The sequence below is a fragment of the Pongo pygmaeus genome, chromosome 18 (genome assembly GCF_028885625.2).
Source record: "Pongo pygmaeus isolate AG05252 chromosome 18, NHGRI_mPonPyg2-v2.0_pri, whole genome shotgun sequence".
NCBI lineage: Eukaryota > Metazoa > Chordata > Mammalia > Primates > Hominidae > Pongo > Pongo pygmaeus.
Window position 1 is genome coordinate 87,186,623 of NC_072391.2, and position 18,826 is coordinate 87,205,448.

At 56.0% G+C, this 18,826-nt stretch overlaps 1 protein-coding gene and 1 long non-coding RNA gene across 10 annotated transcripts in view; one reads left to right on the forward strand and one right to left on the reverse strand.

Moving 5' to 3' along the window:
- The window catches only part of TCF25 (transcription factor 25), a 35,263-nt gene that overhangs the window by 15,287 nt on the left and 1,150 nt on the right, over positions 1–18,826 (forward strand). For 4 of the 9 annotated variants that reach the window (XM_054455486.2, XM_054455483.2, XM_054455488.2 and 1 more), the window contains 11 exons: positions 3,449–3,531; positions 4,940–5,070; positions 6,321–6,420; positions 7,255–7,348; positions 9,651–9,743; positions 9,861–9,966; positions 11,385–11,544; positions 13,439–13,526; positions 14,263–14,421; positions 15,523–15,613; positions 16,572–16,651. In XM_054455486.2, coding sequence (XP_054311461.2) covers positions 3,449–3,531; positions 4,940–5,070; positions 6,321–6,420; positions 7,255–7,348; positions 9,651–9,743; positions 9,861–9,966; positions 11,385–11,544; positions 13,439–13,526; positions 14,263–14,421; positions 15,523–15,613; positions 16,572–16,651 — 1,185 coding nt within the window. Of the gene's footprint in view, positions 1–3,448; positions 3,532–4,939; positions 5,071–6,320; positions 6,421–7,254; positions 7,349–9,650; positions 9,744–9,860; positions 9,982–11,384; positions 11,545–13,438; positions 13,527–14,262; positions 14,422–15,522; positions 15,614–16,465; positions 16,652–18,826 lie in introns of those variants that run through there. The other 5 variants (XM_054455482.2, XM_054455487.2, XM_054455484.2 and 2 more) reach the window with 3 other exon arrangements.
- On the reverse strand, positions 14,348–18,645 carry LOC134738558 (uncharacterized). Its single transcript, XR_010124338.1, has 2 exons — positions 17,142–18,645; positions 14,348–17,082 (listed from the first exon to the last, which is right to left on the reverse strand). It is a non-coding gene; the product is annotated as an uncharacterized LOC134738558 (long non-coding RNA).

Genomic DNA, 18,826 nt, shown 5'->3' on the forward strand with positions numbered 1-18,826 from the left:
TTCTGAGATAAGTTGCTTTCTTTCTTTCTTTTTTTTGAGACAGATTCTTGCTCTGTCGCCCAGGCTGGAATGCAGTGGTGTGATCCCGGCTCACTGCAACCTCTGCCTCCTGGGTTCAAGCAGTTCTCCTGCCTCAGCCTCCTGAGTAGCTGGGATTGCAGGTGCACGCCACCACGCCCAGCTAATTTTTTTTTTTTTTTTTTTTTTTTTAGTAGAGACGGGGTTTCACCATGTTGGCCAGGCTGGTCTCTAACTCCTGACCTCAGGTGATCCACTTGCCTTGTCCTCCCAAAGTGCTGGGATTACAGGCGTGAGCCATGGCGCCCAGCCCAGATAAATTTCATCTGTGTCCATTCAGTAGTTCTTAGCGGTTGGGCAGCCCTAGATGAGGATGGCTGGCTGCAGTGGGGAGCACAGGGTCTTTCAGCTCCTTAGAGGAGGAAGAGCAGGGACGTCTGCTTCTGGGACTTTATGTAGGAGGTATGTTCCGCCTCTGGACTCTCCATTGAAGTGTCCAGAAGGCTTTGTCTTTTTTTTTTTTTTTTTTTTTTTTTTTTTAAGAGACAGGGTATTGCTGGATTACCCAGTCTGGTTTTGAACTCGTGGCCTCAAGTGATCCTCCCATCTCAGCCTCCCAAATAGCTGGGACTACAGGCACATGCCACCGCTAATTTATTTTATTTTATTTTTTATAGAAACAAGGTCTTACTTTGTTGCCCAGGCTGGTGTCAAACTCCTGGCTTCAAGCGATCCTCCTCCCTCTACCTCCTAAAGTGCTAGGATTACAGGCATGAGCCACCACGCCTAGCCAGACACATCCTGTTTTATTGGACCATGGAGAGTATTGCTGGTCTATAACATGCCCTGGTTTTGCACGTCTGAGTTCTTTTTTTTTTTTGAGACAGAATTTTGCTCTTGTTGCCCAGGCTGGAGTGCAATGGCTCAATCTTGGCTCACCACAACCTCCACCTCCCGGGTTCAAGCGATTCTCCTGCCTCAGCCTCCTGAGTAGCTGGGATTACAGGCATGCGCCACCATGCCCAGCTAATTTTGTATTTTTAGTAAAGATGGGGTTTCTCCATGTTGGTCAGGCTGGTCTTGAACTCTCGAACTCCCGACCTCAGGTGATCCACCCGCCTCAGCCTCCCAGAGTGCTGGGATTACAGGTGTGAGCCACCGTGCCCGGCCTGCATGTCTGAGTTCTAAGCATTGTTTTTTTTTTTTTTTTTTTTGAAACGGAGTCTCGCTCTGTCGCCTAGGCTGGAGCTCAGTGGTGCGATCTCAGCTCACTGCAACTTCTGCCTCCTGGGTTCAAACGATTCTCCTGCCTCAGCTTCCCAAGTAGCTGGGATTACAGGCACCTGCCACCATGCTCGGCTAATTTTTGTATTTTCATTAGAGACGGGGTTTCACCGTGTTGGCCAGGCTGGTCTCGAACCCCTGACCTCAAGTGATCCGCCCGCCTCGGCCTCCCAAAGTGCTGGGATTACAGGCGTGAGCCACCACACCCAGCCTAAGCGTTGTTTCTGCACCATGGTATACCCAGGTCATTTCCTCACCCCAATGGTAGCGTGTGTCCAGATGTTGGCTACAGTCCCCCGTGTCTGCAGGCATTTCTGTGAAACTGCCCAAGAATGAGTATATATGCTGCATGTTGCCAGTGCCTTCAGTAGAGTCACGCAGCTCACACTCAGTGTCTGCCCAGGTCCTTCACCTTCTTACTTGTGGTGGACGGTAGTGGTTTGGAAACCCGCCGTCGTGTGTGGGCAGAAGTGTTGGTGTTTTGATTATGGGTAGATCAAGGATGTTTTCATATGCTGCTGTTCACACTTTCCCTGGATTTCTAACAGGTTTTGCTTTATATTTTACTTTACATTTTTTGGTGTTGATGGGTTTCTTCAGGAATATTAATGAAAAATAGACTTTAAAATGTCACTTTGTCATCTGTATTTCCCTGAGCTGAGGTCTCCACCTCGTCCCACCCTTTGTTTGCATCTGCTTGGTCTGTCTTGGCCGTTTCTTTACATTTTTGCATGGTTTTATTTCTGCAAATTATAATTATTAATAGTAATTAGTATTATAATTATTAATACTGATTACTCACAGTAGTTGACAATAATTGCCTTTATTATTTTTATAGTATTATTAAACTTTTTGTTTATTTATTTCTTTAAAAATTTAAGTCCTACCAAAAGACTTCCATGGAGAAGCCACAGTTCCCTTTTTATTCATTCCTTGTCCTGCTCCTCCAAGACAAAGACCTGGCCTGTTTCCATTTCTTCTCCTGGTGGTTCTCTCAGAAGCTCAGAATAACAGGCACTGCTTTCTCTTGGGTCCCTGACTTCCTACTACGACAACCCGGTCAGCTCATTGCTCCCGCACTTCACACTCCTCCCGTTGCTCAGGGCGCCTGCCAGCCTTCAGAGCTCCTCCAGGCTCCTGTCCCCTGCCCCCTCCCGGCATCTGCCCAGGCTGCCTCGTTGGATCTGTTCTGGAGGCTTCCTTACTTGTTTTGTGGGATAGCTCACTGCGGGTCAGGCCGTCCCTGGGATTCTGTACACCTGGACCGGGAGAGTGCTGAAGGGCTGACTCTTCTAGGCCTGGGCGTGTGCTGCAGGCAAGAGAAGCAGGCTGGGGCCACCTTCACATCAGGAGGGCCCACCATCCTGGGGCCAGGGCAGGGATGGCCCCGTGGGAAGGGAGCTGCACCCTGCTCATGGTGACCGTGGGCATGGCTGCTGCTGTCCATGCTGCCGCGGCTGCCACGCCCCGCCTCTCCTGCGCCTGTGTGCTCAGGCAGAGTGCCCTGAGCTCTGTTATTTGGAGGTGTCTGCCACAGGGGCCAGGCCCACCCTAAGCGCTGGTCAGGTGGTATCTGAGCTGGGCGGGTGGGGCCGCATGGAAACGGCGTGGAGCTGCTGTTGCCTCAGAGATGGTTGGTTTCTTAAGTTGAGTGATGAGCACGTGGATATTAGCATGTTATTCTCTTTCTTTTCATTTTCTTTTTTTATTTTCTTCTTGAGACAGGGCCTCGCTCTGTCGCCCAGGCTGGAGTGCTGAGATCACAGGTGCAGGCCATCACGCCAGGCTAATTTTTAAAATCCTTTGTAGAGATGGGGTTTTGCTGTCTTGCCCAGGCCAGTCTTGAACTCCTGGTTCAAGAAATCCTCCCATCTTGGCCTCTCAAAGTGCTGGGATTACAGGTGTGAGCCCCCGTGCCCGGCCAGAATTGTTTCTTTCTCTCTATGGGGCCCTCCCTGCTGCACCCATCCCGCAGTAGTTGCTGACGCTTATTTGCATCCTGTCCTTAATGCGTCCCCACCCTGCCCCACATGCCTTCTCTGCCCCTCAGTTTTGCTTCCACAGCCCCGGCAGGGATCAGGCAGCCAAGCCTTGGTCCCCACACACCACAGGAAGTAAAGCTGTACCTGTGTCCCCTTCTCTGCAGGCCACGGCAGAGACAACGCGTGTACCCCAAGTGCACATGGCTGACCACCCCTAAAAGCACCTGGCCCCGGTACAGCAAACCAGGTGAGGGTCTGCAGAGGCTGCTGGGGGTGGAGGGTCGGCGGGGGGTGGTCTGTGCACTGGCCTGCGCTGGGCACCAGGGGCGTCAGTGCCTCTTGAGCCGAGACTCTTTGCTCCAGGAGCACCGGTGTGCAGTGTGTGACTGTTTGTTGCCACATCGAGGGCTTGAGTGCTGGAGGCCTGGCCCAGTACCTCGACACGGAGCCTCCCAGGCACAGTCTTTGTGTGACTGTCTTTTAATGCAGGTTCTTCCCACCGTTCTGCCATCGACCTTTCCCTTATGGAAGCAATCGAGTTCATTTTAAACTGCAATATTTTGTATATTATTGCAAACTAATAAGTGCACATGATTTTAAGATAAATTGCAACAGTGAAGACAGGCATGGAGTGTTGGGTGCTTGGTTGTGTGGTGTGGGGAAGTGTCAGGAGACCCTCCACACTGGCCTCCGCTCTGCAGTGGCTGAACTGTGGGGGCCTCAGGGGCCAGGGCAAGGACGGCCTGTGGGAAGGGAACTGTGCGGTGCCCTTGGTGATCGGCATGGCTGCTGCTGTCAGTGCTGCCACGGCTCCCACGCCTGCCTCTCCTGCGCCTGTGTCTGGGGGGGGTGCAGAGATTGCCTGCGTACATTCTGTAAGGACACATCTAGGAGCGAGGCCTGTGCTGTCAGAAGGTGAACCCCGCTGCTCACGGCCCCGTCCCTTCCTAGCAGGAACCCCTGCTCACTGCAGACAGGGGTTCCATGGCCATGTGTCCCTGCAGGACTCAGGCCTTGGGCAGGGCCATCAAGAAGGTATCACTACAGGGGACCTAGTCCATGGAGGTCCTGGGAGGCTGAGCTTTCCAGATTTATGAGAAGAAACTGGGTCCCATACACCCAGTCAGACAGGAGGAGCAAAGTGAGAGGGTGGCCACATGTTACAAAGCTCTGTGGCTTCAGAGGCCTGGCGCTGTGGCCAGCTGTGCCACCGCACTCCAGCCCCGCCCTTCCACAGCCACCCTGGACATTCACTTCAATCAGACGTGGTCTGGGGATAGTGCTTGGCCTGGTCAGATCTGGTGATCTGTGGACTGTGTGTGTCCTTGTCCCTGACATTCCCTCCAGGCCAGTGGGGCTGGAGCTGTATCCGAGTTCTGGAGGGAAACACATCTTGATAGGAAACTAAAGCAGACGGGATGCCGTCTCCTGGTTTAGACCAGACGGCGGGTGTTTTGGGAAGGTGCCCGGACCTGGTGATAACGCGTGTTTTGGGAAGGTGCCCGGACCTGGTGATACGCGTGAGTACACACTCAGGTCAAGTTTGTCAGTATCGCAGGGGCCTCGTCCAGAACACCACGAAGGTGAGGGCTGTGCTCGGAGCTGCCCACGTCCCTGCTCCCGGCACACCCTCCCTGAGCACTCTCCCCTCCCAGGTCTGTCCATGCGGCTGCTGGAATCAAAAAAAGGCCTCTCCTTCTTTGCGTTTGAGCACAGTGAGGAGTACCAGCAGGCTCAGCACAAGTTCCTGGTGGCCGTGGAGTCTATGGAGCCGAACAACATCGTGGTGCGTGGTCCCTGCAGCCCCTGACAGGAGCAGGGGCCGTGTAGCCACCACTGCCCTGGGCCGCCTGCTTCCCTGGTGGCTGGGGGAGGCATGCTGCCTCCTGCCCTTCCCAACAGGAAGGGTGCCAGTCTCTGCAGGGCGGTCTGGCCCTGTGACCAGAAGGAGATGTATTCAGAGGCTCTAGGAAAAGCGAGCTCCATCCATACTCAGAGGAGAGGCTGGAGCGCTGCTCTCTCAGCCGTTCCTGGGGACCGTTGCAGTAGTGCCGTGTGACGCAGGCCAAGGACTCTGGGGTTTCTCACTGCTGCCCTTGCCTCCTGCGGCTCAGTGCAGCGGAGCAGCTGAGATTCCCTGCCCCCGGACAGCCCCCGCACAGCCCCGGACGGCCCCCGCACAGCCCCGGACGGCTCCCGGACGGCCCCCGCGCAGCCCCGGACAGCCCCGGACGGCCCCCGCGCAGCCCCAGACAGCCCCAGGGCGGCCCCCGCGCAACCCCGGACAGCCCTCGCGCAGCCCCTGCGCAGCCCCCGCACAGCCCCGGACGGCTCCCGCGCAGCCCCGGACAGCCCCCCTTGCAGCCCCGGACAGCCCCCGCGCAGCCCTGGACAGCCCCCCTTGCAGCCCCGGACAGCCCCCGCAGAGCTCACCGTCATCTCCCTGTGGGAAAAGCAGGCTGCTGCTTTCCATTCCTCTTTCTTGGGGCTTAGTGGGGAGTTAGGTGGCCCCTGGCCTGGGCATGTCAGGTTCTGAGTTCTCGCTTTAAGTCATATAGTTGGTTCAGCTTAGCAATAATAACTAGGCTGTTTTGAGTTGGGGGGACGTTGTGAGTGTCGACCCTGGTAATTCCCCCGTTTTTGTTTTTGTTTTTGGAGTCGGAATCTCACTCTCTCGCCTAAGCTAGAGTGCATTGGCGCAGTCTCGGCCCGGGTTCAAGCGATTCTCCTGCCTCAGCCTTGCGAGTAACTGGGATTACAGGCACACGCCACCACACCCGGCTAATTTTTGTGTTTTTATTAGAGACCAGGTTTTGCCACGTTGGCCAGGCTGGTCTTGAACTCCTGATCTCAAGTGATTCTCCTGTCTCAGCCTCCTGAAGTGCTGGGATTACAGGCGTGAGCCACTGCGCCCAGCCTCCCCTGGTTTTAAATGTCTGAAAGAAAGGCATGCCTGGGAGCTGGGGCCTTGCTGAGTGTCTGTCCCCAAGACGGCTGCGTGTGCCTTTCCTCCAGGGCTGTCCTCCCTTCTGGTAGGTTCTGCTCCAGACGAGCCCTTACCACGTTGACTCGCTCCTGCAGCTCAGCGATGCCTGCCGCTTTCAAGAGGATCAGGAGATGGCTCGAGACCTCGTAGGTAAGGCAGAGCCCCCACCCCATTCCCCTCAGCTGTGGGAGCACCTCAAGCCATCAAGACAGATGCGATGGTGCAAGATGACGGGGGTTGCCAGGATACCCATGACAGCTTTATTGAGATACAACCTACATAGCACAAAACTTACCCATTTAAAGTTTTTGTTTGTTGGTGTTTAATATATGCCACAGCCTTCCGAATAGCTGGGACTACAAGCACCCGCCACCACACCTGGCTAATGTTTTGTATTTTTGGTAGAGATGGGGTTTCACCGTGTTGGCCAGGATGGTCTGGATCTCCTGACCTTGTGATCCACCCACCTTGGCCTCCCAAAGTGCTGGGATTACAGGTGTGAGCCACCACGCCTGGCCCTCGGGCTTTTATTTACAATGAAGTTTTCAAGGTTCATCCTCATTGTAGCATGGATCAGAACGTTGTTCGTTTTTATGACTTAAACGAACCACATTTTGTGTATCCATCATTAGTTGACGGCCGTGTGGGCTGCTGTAAATAATAGTGCTGACGTGAGCATGCACACACAGTCTTAGGTGGACACGTCTGTGCTGCACACATGGACGCCTGGTTCTGTCAGGACGTGGCAGCAGTTGTGCCTCGTGGTGTTGAAAGTGTTACCATGTCAAGCTTACAAGTTCTGTGGTTGAAATAAATGCAGTGTGGCATCCAGGGTGCCCAGGGTCATGTCTGCCCTCTCAGTGTCCAGGACTCTAGTTTCGTGACCTTCCATCCAGACCTTTCCTTGTTGTCCATTATCAGAGGAGGGGCTGTGGTTGCTGTGCGTGGCCATGACACCCTCCCCTGGCGTCCCTGTGCCCGCAGAGAGAGCACTGTACAGCATGGAATGTGCGTTCCACCCCCTGTTCAGTCTCACCAGCGGGGCCTGCCGGCTGGATTACCGCAGACCCGAGAACAGGTGAGTGCAGCCACCCTGGAGGTGACGTAGCTCCCCCTCCCTTCTCCTGCGAGTGAGGCTGGGGGAGGTACAGCGGGCACCTCACGGCTGCCCTCTAGGGTGGACCAGGGCCCCCAGGTCCAGAGTGACCCACCTGCCTCTCTCTGGGCTCAAGGATAGAGGGATTGGATTGTCTCAGCCCAGGTTTACATTTGTCTGTGGACATGCCTGATGCTACTCTGGAGGTCAGAGTGGGAGGTCTGCTGAGTCCAGGAGTTCAAGTCCAGCCTGGGCACCATAGTGAGACCCCATCTCTTAAAAAAATAAACAAAAATAAAAATAAATGTTTGTGTTAGAAGTGAGCCTGGCTGGGCACAGTGGTTCACACCTGTAATCCCAGCACTTTGGGAGGCCGAGGTGGGAAGATTGCTTGAGCCCAGGTGTCAAGACCAGTCTGAGCACCGTGGCAAGATGCAGTCTCAAAACAACATTTTTTTTTTTTTTTTTTTTTTGAGATGGTGTCTCGTTCTGTTGCCCCGGCTGGAGTGCAGTGGCGTGATCTCGGCTCACTGCAAGCTCCACCTCCCGGGTTCAAGCAATTCTCCTGCCTCAGCCTCCCGAGTAGCTGGGACTAGAGGCACGTGCCACCACGCCCGGCTAATTTTTTGTATTTTTTAGTAGAGACGGGGTTTCACTGTGTTAGCCAGGATGGTCTAGATCTCCTGACCTTGTGATCCACCCGCCTTGGCCTCCCAAAATGCTGGGATTACAGGCGTGAGCCACCGCGCCCAGCCACTACAGAACATTTTAAAAACTAGCTAGGCCTGGTGGCACGTGCCTGTGGTCCCAGCTACTTGGAAGGTTCAGGCGAGGGTATCACTCAAGCGAGCCCAAGGAGGTCGAGGCTGCAGTGAGCCAAGGTGGTGCCAGTGCACTGCAGCCTGGGCAACAGAGTGAGACCTTGTCTCTCAAAAAAAAAAAAAAAAAAGTGAGCCTGACAAACCAGATCTCTACAGTGGGCTCTGCAATTGCATTTCCTTCCATGTCTGGCTGAGAAAACCCATCCCTGGCAAGTTGAGAAGCTTTGGAAGGCTTTGCAGGTTTGACCTTAAATCCGTGAGGAGCTCAGAGTCAGCCTGAGCCTCGCTCCCCTGTGCTGAGCAGCCGCATGTGCAGGACTCTTGTCTTTCAGATACTTATGCCCCTAAAGCCATCCCTCTGGCATCAGGCCTCGCTGGTCAGACCTGGACTGACTTCCGCCAGGCCTTCCCACAGCCTGTCCTGTGGGCCCTTTGTGGAGCAGACCAGCTTCTGTCGGCTGTCCTGCCTCTCCTGTGTGCAGCGCCCTGTTTCTGGCCGCCCTGGGTTGTCTGCAGTGTGGGATCCGCTCCTACCCTCTCGGGCCTCCTGGCAAGCCAAGGTCCGCTGACCCGTTCTGCACGAGTTGTCTGCACTGTGTGCTGGGTCTGAATTTCCTCCACTGGTTTTCTTTATGTTAGGTTTGTCTCTTCCAATGAAATCCTTAGTTCTTTGAAGTAGATTATAAAATATTAATATTTCCAGACACGAAAGAGACAGTGGGCTCTTGATGGAAGTTGCAGCCCACCAGCATCCGAAAGGCACAGGACTCCACGTATCCAGCCTGAGTGCTGTTAGCCACTATAGAGATTGAAGGGTAAATTAAGATCATAATTGTAACAAGAGATTTTAACTCTCTTCCTGTAAATGATAAATAATAAACAAAAAAACAAGATAAAGATTTCAGCGGGGCATGGTGGCTCACGCTTGTAATCCCAGCATTTTGGGAGGCCAAGGCGGGCAGATCACGAGGTCAGGAGATCGAGACCACGGTGAAACCCCGTCTCTACTAAAAATACAAAAGATTAGCCGGGTGTGGTGGCGGGCACCTGTAGTCCCAGCTATTCGGAGAGGCTGAGGCAGGAGAATGGCGTGAACCCTGGAGGCGGAGCTTGCAATGAGCCGAGATCGCGCCACTGCACTCCAGCCTGGGCGACAGAGTGAGACTCCGTCTCAAAAAAAAAAAAAAAAGATTGCAAAGAAGTTTGATTTTCAGTATGCAAATTCGTGTGTAACTCTGTAAAGGACAAGGAGAGCGTACACCTCCTCTCTAGACGTGGATCTCTGCGTGCCAGGCACGTAGGAAATGCCAGCAGAACCCAGAGAGCAGAATAGGGGTGGAGTGGGTGGTGCTGGCCAGGGCGCTGAGCAGAGGGCGGGGTGGAGCAGGTGCTGGCCGGGGCGCTGAGCAGAGGGCATTCTCCTTTGTGTCACTGTAATTCATGTGGAACTGTTTTGGATCTAGGAGCTTCTACCTGGCCCTCTACAAGCAGATGAGCTTCCTGGAGAAGCGAGGCTGCCCGCGCACGGCGCTGGAGTACTGCAAGCTCATCCTGAGGTGAGTGTCTGCTCAGGGCCAAGCCTGCCCACGCTCCCTGTCCTGGCTGCAGGCCCATTCTCAGCCTGACGATGCCCCTGTTCCCCTTTGCTCTGCTCTCTGTGCTGCCTCCGGAAGTCTCGAGCCGGATGAGGACCCCCTCTGCATGCTGCTGCTCATCGACCACCTGGCCTTGCGGGCCCGGAACTACGAGTACCTGATCCGCCTCTTCCAGGAGTGGGAGGTGGGTGCGAGCCTGGTGAGGCCCCGTGGAGGGACGGACGCCTGCTTCTCCTTCTGTTTTCTTGGTTTGGTATCTGTGTGCTCAGGGGACACTTTGGGGATGAAATGGTAATCGTTCGAGGGCAGAACCACGTCCTCCTGCCTTGTTTGTCTCCCTTGCTGCCTCTATGGAGTGGAATCTGGTTTTCCTAGGGACAGTACAGCAGCCTTATGTCAGAATCCTCATACGTGGGTACACATGCACAAACGTGTGTACACATGCACACGTGTGCCTGCAAGGACCGTGATGCTGGTAATGATGAAAAACCGACAACTCCTGAGCTCCTCATGGGCAGTTCAGGAAGATGCAGCTGGGAGGTAGAAGGAGGGTTGGGTGCGTGGGGCTGACACAGGGACCCCCAGCACATCCGTCCTGTTCCATGGGAAGAGTGTGAGTACAGCAGGAGAGACTTGAGCTCTGTCCCCAGTAACTCTTAACACAGACACGTGTTGGAATGATAATTTCAGTGTATTGGGTTAGATATAACGTATTAAAGTTAATCTCACCTGTCTTCTCTTTAATGCAGCTCCTAGAAAATTTAAATTGACACCTGGGCTCCCATTATGTTCCTATGGGGTAGCACTTATCTGGAAGGACACGTGGGGCTTTGTAATGCTAACCTCCAGCAGGGCCTGGGGCTGGGGAGAAGGCGGCGACAGCTCTTGACTTTCTCTGTTTCTGTGTTGAATTTTTTTCATAGCACATGTTCATGGATAATGAAAGTGGGTGAATTATTTTGAATTTTTAAGCATTTGGTATAGTTGGCCAGGAAGTCTCACCCCCAGGAATGTGGTTTATAGAAATTCCTGGAGCTCACAAAAATGTAGGCGCGGGGAAACCTCAGGGAGTCCCCCAAAATGGGGCTGCAGGAGAATGTTGATGATGGTGTTTAAGGTCACAAAACTGAGTCTGTGATCCCATTTTGATAGAAAAAAATGCAGTGAGTCATATGTCTACAATATGTGACATAGGCTGAGAAAGGCAAGAGAAACTGCCGCGCGGTGGTAGGCTGCTCTCGGAAACTCGCGTGCTGTAGGCTGCTCTCACCTTTGTAAATTCTCCACATTGAGAGCACCAACTGCTCAGCTTCAGAGAGGAGCCTGTGCGGCAGGTGGGACCCTCACTCCCCATAGCCTCCTCGCTCCCGCTCAGTCTACTCCTCAGGCCCTCCCACCTCCTCTGTCTCTTCTGCATGCGGAAAGCCCTCCAGGTGGATGTTTTAAGTTATCTTTATGCTGAGTTAGGAAGAGGCCATTGCATTGCCTGCAGAATATACCTGCTCGGGGTAGGGCTCACTGGTGATGTCAGAGCGTCTGCAAACTCACATATTTTGTGTTTATGACTGAAGGCTCCACACTCTGTTTCTTTGTCCCTTTTAGGCTCATCGGAACCTGTCCCAGCTCCCGAATTTTGCCTTCTCCGTTCCACTGGCGTATTTCCTGCTGAGCCAGCAGACAGACCTCCCTGAGCATGAGCGGAGCTCAGCCAGGGAGAAGGCCTCTCTCCTGATACAGCAGGCGCTCACCATGTTCCCTGGAGGTGAGTGTCCTGTCAGCTGTGGGGACTGCTCTTCCTGGTGGTGGAGGCCAGGTCCCCGTCCTTCCCCACACCTACAGAAACATGCATTCTCTGGTAGGGCCTGCAAACCTGCCCTACCAAACCTGAAAGATGGTCGGCTCATCTCGGAACCTGCTGCGTGCCATGCCAGGCACGAGGAGGTGGCAGGCATCCCGACCCCCATGGGGCCTGTGTTCTAGAGTGCAGAGACAGAACTGGCTGGGAGGTGCGGGGCGTTGGATTGTACCAGTGCCGGGGAGGAGAGCAAAGCAGGGGAAGGTCTCGGCAGTGCCGAGGTGTGGCCGAGAGGGTCGTGCTCTGCACCATGCTGGGATGCAGAACAGAGGCCTGTGCCACCCAGACAGACTCAGCCTGCACAGCCCTGAGCCCTGACTGCATCTGGGTAGCTTCGATCCACGCACATGTAGCGGGCACAGTGAGGCTGCCACCTGGTCAGACCTCGGGGCTGACCCTGCCTGACAGCATGTGTGAAATCCCTCTTTAAGACGGGTCTCCTCTGAGGGGCTGTGAGGGGTTAGGGTTATTTGCATGCAGCTAGTACACACACACTACGTGACCACTCATCTCCTATTAGGACATCCTGGAAGCAGCATCCCTTCCTCGCTTCTGTGGGTTTCTAGGGCTCTGTCTGGGCCCGGAGGAGGCCCACGGCGTGGGGTTGGGCAGCTTCTAGCACAGGCAGAAATGTGCCCCCCAGAGGGGCCTGGCCAGGCCTCAGTCTGCTCGCTGACCCCAAAAGCTTCATCTCCTGTGTCTAAGAAGCACCTTTGTCCTCCTCTGGGGCCGCATGCAGCTAGCCATATGCTCCACCAGTGCAGCCGTGTCTGGGAACGGGGCTGGGAGGCCCTGTCCTTTGTGGCGGAGCTGTGCTGCTGTCTCACACGCTGCAGCATCAGCACCTCCCTCGAAGGCGGGCGGGCTGCCAAGAAGCTGCTGCCACTTAACCCAGAGCACTGGAGATCACTGCAGGCATGGGGGTGGAACAGGCTCTGCCCTTGGGGCCCATTCCCCGACATGGTGGCCTCTGACCTCAGCCTGCAGTGCTGGCTCTTCCATTGGGCACAGGTGGCCTCTGCTCCCACCAGCCTGCCATGGGGTCCAGTCTTTGTGATTAAAACATCCAACCGGCTGGGCACGGTGGCTCACGTCTGTAATCCCAGCACTTTGGGAGGCCGAGGCAGGAGGATCGCTTGAGCACAGGAGTTCGAGACCAGCCTGGTCAACACGGTGAAACCCTTTCTCTACCAAAAACATAAAAATTAGCCGGGTGTGTTGGTGGGCGCCTGTAATCCCAGCACTTTGGGAGGCTGAGGCAAGTGGATCACCTGAGGTCAAGAGTTCAAGACCAGCCTGACCAACATGGTGAAACCCTGTCTCTACTAAAAATACAAAAATTAGCCAGGGCGGGGTGTTGTGTGCCTATAATCCCAGCTACTTGGGAGGCTGAGACAGGAGAATCGCTTGAGCCTTGGAGGTGGAGGTTGCAGTGAGCCAAGATTGCGCCATTGCACTCCAGTCTGAGCGACAGAGTGAGACGCTGTCTCAAAAAAAACAAAAAAAACCCAACCCCATGTGTGTGGAGGGTGGTGGGTGAGTCTTCCCTTGGATGCAGATGGGGGCCCTGGGAGCCTTCTTGGGGCTGGTGTGAAGGAGACCCCCAGCCTCAGACCCTGGGCACGCCAGCAGCAGCAACTCAGAATGCCACCCAGAAGCAAGCCGCTGGCCCTGCAGACTCTCCACCTTAGAACAGCTGTGTCTGTGACAAGGACCTCGCTGTGTCCCTTACCGCCTCGGGAGCTGGGAGTGGCTGGGGTGTGTGCTGAGGTCCCCCACAGAGCCTCTGCTTCCCCTGCAGTCCTCCTGCCCCTGCTCGAGTCCTGCAGTGTGCGGCCCGACGCCACCGTTTCCAGTCACCGCTTCTTTGGACCCAACGCTGAAATAAGGTAAAGAGTGGCTGGTGGTGCCCATCTATGGGTGCCTGTGGGTTCGGAGCCTGGGAGCCATTTTCACTCATCCTGAGAGGCCCTGAAGGACCTGCTCCCGGCAGCAGGAGGGGCTGTGGTGGCGGCCTCGGAGACTATCATTTGACATGGGAGGCTCTGGAGCCCCCATCTGTGTGGAAAAGCCCAGGTGGGCAGGTGAGCAGCCTCCAGCTTAAAACCGAGGCTCATATAAAGAGGGTGCCAGGCGCAACAGCACATGCCTGTAATCTCAGCTTTTTGGGAGGCCAAGGTGGGAGGTTGGCTTGTGCCTGGGAGGTCAAAGCTGCAGTGAGCTGTGTTTGTGCTCCTGCACTCCAGCCTGGGTGACGGTGAGACCCTGTCTCAAAAAAAATAAAGAGGGAGCGAACACAGGAGAAAGTGCACACCATGGGGTCATCCCCTGGCCCTCCAGGGCTCGCCCTGTGTGCACACAGATGGACCTGCCCTGGGTGCATTTTCACGTTTCTGTGATGTCAGTCCTGCTTCCTAAAGAACATAACCTGCCCAACAGGCTCACAGCACATACCTGTGTTCCCCAGCCCCACGCCCTCAGGCCAGCAGCCCAGGGGCCTCCTTTCACTCCAGGCCACAGGGCACTCCCTGGATCCCCCGTCTGCCCGTCCCTGGGGCTCTGCTAGCCTCGAGGCAGGCCCTGGCCTGAAGAGGGGTTCTGCTCACAGCCCTTGCTCTCCCCCAGCCAGCCCCCTGCCCTGAGCCAGCTGGTGAACCTGTACCTCGGGAGGTCACACTTTCTCTGGAAAGAGCCCGCCACCATGAGCTGGCTGGAGGAGAACGTCCACGAGGTTCTGCAGGCAGTGGACGCTGGGGACCCAGCCGTGGAAGCCTGTGAGAACCGGTGAGCTAGGGGTTGACACAAGCCCTGCCACGCCCCCTCATCAGGGACCCTCATCCCAGACATGGGGGCCTGGCATTCGGGAGGCAAGAAGGGCTGTGAGCAGCTTGGCCTCCGTTGCTGTGGGGCCTGCGTGGAGCCTACAAGACAGCGCACAGCCCCTGGCCTGTCCCAGAGGCTTCCTGGGAGGCAGCTGTGGTCATCAGCACAGGGTCCCGAGCTGCTGTTCCCGGGTGCCTCGGGCTGGAGTGGTGGCTTCTGGTCTTGCGGTGTTTCCACATGAGCTGAAATGATGACGAGTCTCTCACAGCAGCATCTTGGGAGTAAAGAAATCTCCTGGCAGAGATGAGAAAGAGTCTCCTATCCTGCGTGTGAACACTTTGGAGGCTCATGCCCTCATACGCTGCATCCGACAGGCAGCCCCTTGCTGTTCTTGTCTCGTTTGCCTGTGCCCTTGGCCCTGTGCTACTTCTGTGCGTCAGCACTGTGGCTCTGTGCAGCAGTGTGGCCAGGCTCAGTGAGGACTGCGTGGGAGTGGTGTCCATTTGCATCTCCACAGTGAAGTCTGTGTGCCGCGGATGTGAGGTGTGCCCGGGGGCGCCCAAGAGGTGTTGGTGCCCCCAGCCGCTGGCAGTCATGGGCCCGTCTGCGTGTCTGCTGTCCCCACTGGACTGGACATTTCTCATGGACAGGAGCATTTTGTTCCCTGTGCTGCTCTCCGAGAGCGATTTCCAGCAGGGACCAGTGCCTGTGCCTGCAGCCATAGCAGTGACAGCGGTGACACACCCAGGTGTCCCTTCATGTAGATGAATTCAGTGAATTCCCACAAGAAGCCACTGGCCACGGCTCCCATCGTTCCTGTTCTTTGGATGAAGAGGCTGAGTCACAGGCCATGTGGCTGGGAGTGGTCCCCAGAGGCTCCCCAGCCGCAGGCCAGGGACCAGCCACGCTGCCTCTGCTCGGGAGTAAAGTGTAGTTTTTGGAGCCACCAGAGATGCAGCAAGATACCTCGTGCTGGGTGGGGGTGGGGGCCGCGGTGCCACGGCGGTTACCATTTCATTTGCTGTGCTTTATCTACTATACCTTGTTTCTCCCCGGCCCTAGGCGGAAGGTACTCTACCAGCGTGCACCCAGGAATATCCACCGCCATGTGATCCTCTCTGAGATCAAGGAAGCCGTTGCTGCCCTGCCCCCGGTAAGGGAGAAAGGCTGAAATGGGAGCTCTGTGTAAGCCGGTCACATGCACGTCCCTTCTGCTCCGGGCGGTCCACATGCAGGAGTGTGTGGTGCAGGCTCCCTCACCAGCCCAGCCCTGCCACGGCAGCAGCAGGGGCTAGTGCAGAGGGCTCCTCCTTTCCTGGCAGCCAGGGTCCGGATGCTTGTTGTTTTGAGAGAGAAATCCTTTGGGGCTCAGAGCACAAGCTGAGTATTCACTGTGGTGAGCTGCTCCATCTGTGGTCTTGTGAGCGCGTGGTGCAGCTGCTAGGGGATTCTCTGTAGTCGTGGGGTGTAGTCCTGCTCTGACGCCTCCGGTGCTGGAGGTGCTGTTTTTGTCTCAAAACCTAAGGATTTTATACTGTTGTTAAGAGATAACATAGAACGAGTGAGAAAACCAGCAAGTCAGAGGGTTGCAGGACCATGGACCGTCCGCTGGGGACAGCTTAGTGCCTCCTGGTTTAACTTCAGCTGCTCTGCGGGCCCTTATGACCGGCACGGCTGGCTTTGTCTGGGGCTGTGAGCTTCTGACTCTCCTCAGTAGAGCGGCAGCACGTGGCACTGTGCAACCCGAGGGCAGCTTGGGGTCCCTGTAGCCTGCATTCGCTGAAGTGGGAGCTTCTGACACGTGGTGAAGATGTTGGCAGGCGTGAGCGGCACGTGACCCCCTTCCTTCCCCACCACACACTCTGGTGTGCAGGGCAGATGCCGCGCAGGTTCACCTCGACTCCCGTGAGTGTCCTGGTGGCAGAAGGACCATCCCACCCGCACCCAAAGCTCGTTGGTACAAAAAGCACAGCTGTTTCTGTCAGACTCTGTGGCTATCTCTCAGCAGATGCATCCAGTCCACGCTGGAGTCGACTGAAGGACTCTGCTGGGAGAGGCAGAGGCCCCCTGGCAGCATCCGTAGCATCTTCGTTTTATGTCCCTTTCTGAAGGACGTGACCACGCAGTCTGTGATGGGGTTTGACCCTCTGCCTCCTTCGGACACAATCTACTCCTACGTCAGGCCAGAGAGGTACCTCCCTCCTTCCAGTTCCCACCTCCCAGCTCCCACCTCCCTCCTCCCTCCTCCCAGCTCCCAGCTCCCACCTCCCAGTTCCCACCTCCCAACTCCAACCTCCCTCCTCCCTCCTCCCAGCTCCCAGTTCCCACCTCCCAGCTCCCACCTCCCTCCTCCCAGCTCCCAGCTCCCAGCTCCCACCTCCCAGTTCCCACCTCCCAACTCCAACCTCCCTCCTCCCAGCTCCCTCCTTCCAGTTCCCACCTCCCAGCTCCCAGTTCCCACCTCCCAGCTCCCAGTTCCCACCTCCTAGCTCCCATCTCCCACCTCCGAGCTCCCGCCTCCCACCTCCCAGCTCCTGCCTCCCTCCTCCCAGTTCCCAGCTCCCACCTCCCACCTCCCACCTTCCAGCTCCTGCCTCCCACCTCCCATCTGCTGCCTCCCTCCTCCCAGCTCCCACCTCCCACCTCCCAGCTCCTGCCTCCTCCCTCCTCCCAGTTTCCACCTCCCATCTCCCACCTCCCACCTCCCAGCTCCCACCTCCTTCCTCTCAGTTCCCACCTCCCAGCTCCCACCTCCCTCATCCTAGTTGCCACCTCCCAGCTCCCAGCTCCTAGCTCCCTCCTCCCACCTCCCACCTCCCACCTCCCTCCTCTCACCTCCCACCTGCCACCTCCCGCCTCCCTCCTCCCAGCTCCCACCTTCCGGCCCCTGCCTCCCTCCTCCCAGTTCCCACCTCCCAGCTCCCACCTCCCAGCTCGCAGCTCCCAGCTCTCTCCTGCAGCTCTGAGGTCAGGGCTTTGGGGCTCACAGGGACTGGCTGCCTCCTTCAGACCCAGATGCTGAGAGATGGGGTGCAGGGTTAAGTGGGTCTTTCCCCTCACAGGAAGGGGAGAGGAGGAGAGGAACAGTGTTATTTGGGGGTCACAGCTCTGTGTTTGCAGGCCACGTTCTTTCCCATCTCCATCGAATGTACGAGCGCTTGTGTGTCAGCCTCTGTGGCAGGTGCGAGTGACACAGTGGAAGCAGGTGTGCAGTGAAGTGGGGAAAACACATTAATTTTAGAATCTAGAAATAAATATAAAATCAAAACTGCACCAACCTGGCCAACATGGCGAAACCCTGTCTCAACTAAAAATACAAAATTTAGCCGTCTGGGCGTGGTGACTCATGCCTGTAATTCCAGCAGTTTGAGAGGCCAAGGTGGGCAAATCACAAGGTCAAGAGATCGAGACCAGCCTGGCCAACGTGCTGAAAACCCGTCTCTACTAAAATACAAAAAAATTAGCCGGGCGTGGTGGTGCACACCTGTAGTCCCAGCTACTTGGGAGGCTGAGGCAGGAAAATTGTTTGAACCCGGGAGGCAGAGGTTGCAGTGAGTGGAGATCGCGCCACTGCACTCCAGCCTGGCGACAGAGCAAGACTCCATCTCAAAAAAAAAAAAAATTAGCTGGGCCTCAGGAGGCTGAGGCAGGAGAATCACTTGAACCCGGAAGGAGGAGGTTGCAGTGAGCCGAGATCGCGCCACTGCACTACAGCCTGGGTGACACAGTAACTCCATCTCAAAAAAAAAAAAACAAACTCCAAAACTCCAGTAAGGTGTTTGGAGGAAGGAGGGGTGGGTGTGCTGAGATGCAGAGGAAGGATGGTGGCTGTGCTGGGATGGAGAGGATGAATGTGCCCTCACCAGGCTCAGGGGAGAGAGGGTCCTCGTGTTCCACAGCAGTCACGATGTGCCAAGGCCCTGTGCCAGGAGCAGAGCACACGGCACGTTGAGAGAACAAAAGCCCCATGGCCAGGCCGGGAGAGCAGGGCTGTGGGGCAAGAGGGCCGACTGCCAGGCTGCCGGTGTGTCTGGCTTTCAGAATCCGGGTCATTGAAAGGCTTTTTACCTTTCCTTCTGGGCTCGAAATTACTTGCCTTACCCAGGCCCCGTCACCCACACAGTGGTCATCGTGATTATTCCTGCCGGTAGGGTGTCGTCGCATTGAGGAATCGCAGTTCTTTGCTGCCTCCCTCCCTGTGGACCCCAGGCTTTCGCCCTCACTAGAGCTCCTTAGGTCTGGGCCACTCAGCGTCCTGTACAGTCCGGCTGCAGTAGCCCTTTGCACCGTGAGGGTCTCTGCTTAACACAGGCCCTGGAAGCTTCTGCCTTTGCATAAGAAGTGTGTGCTCTCAAATCGTCGATGC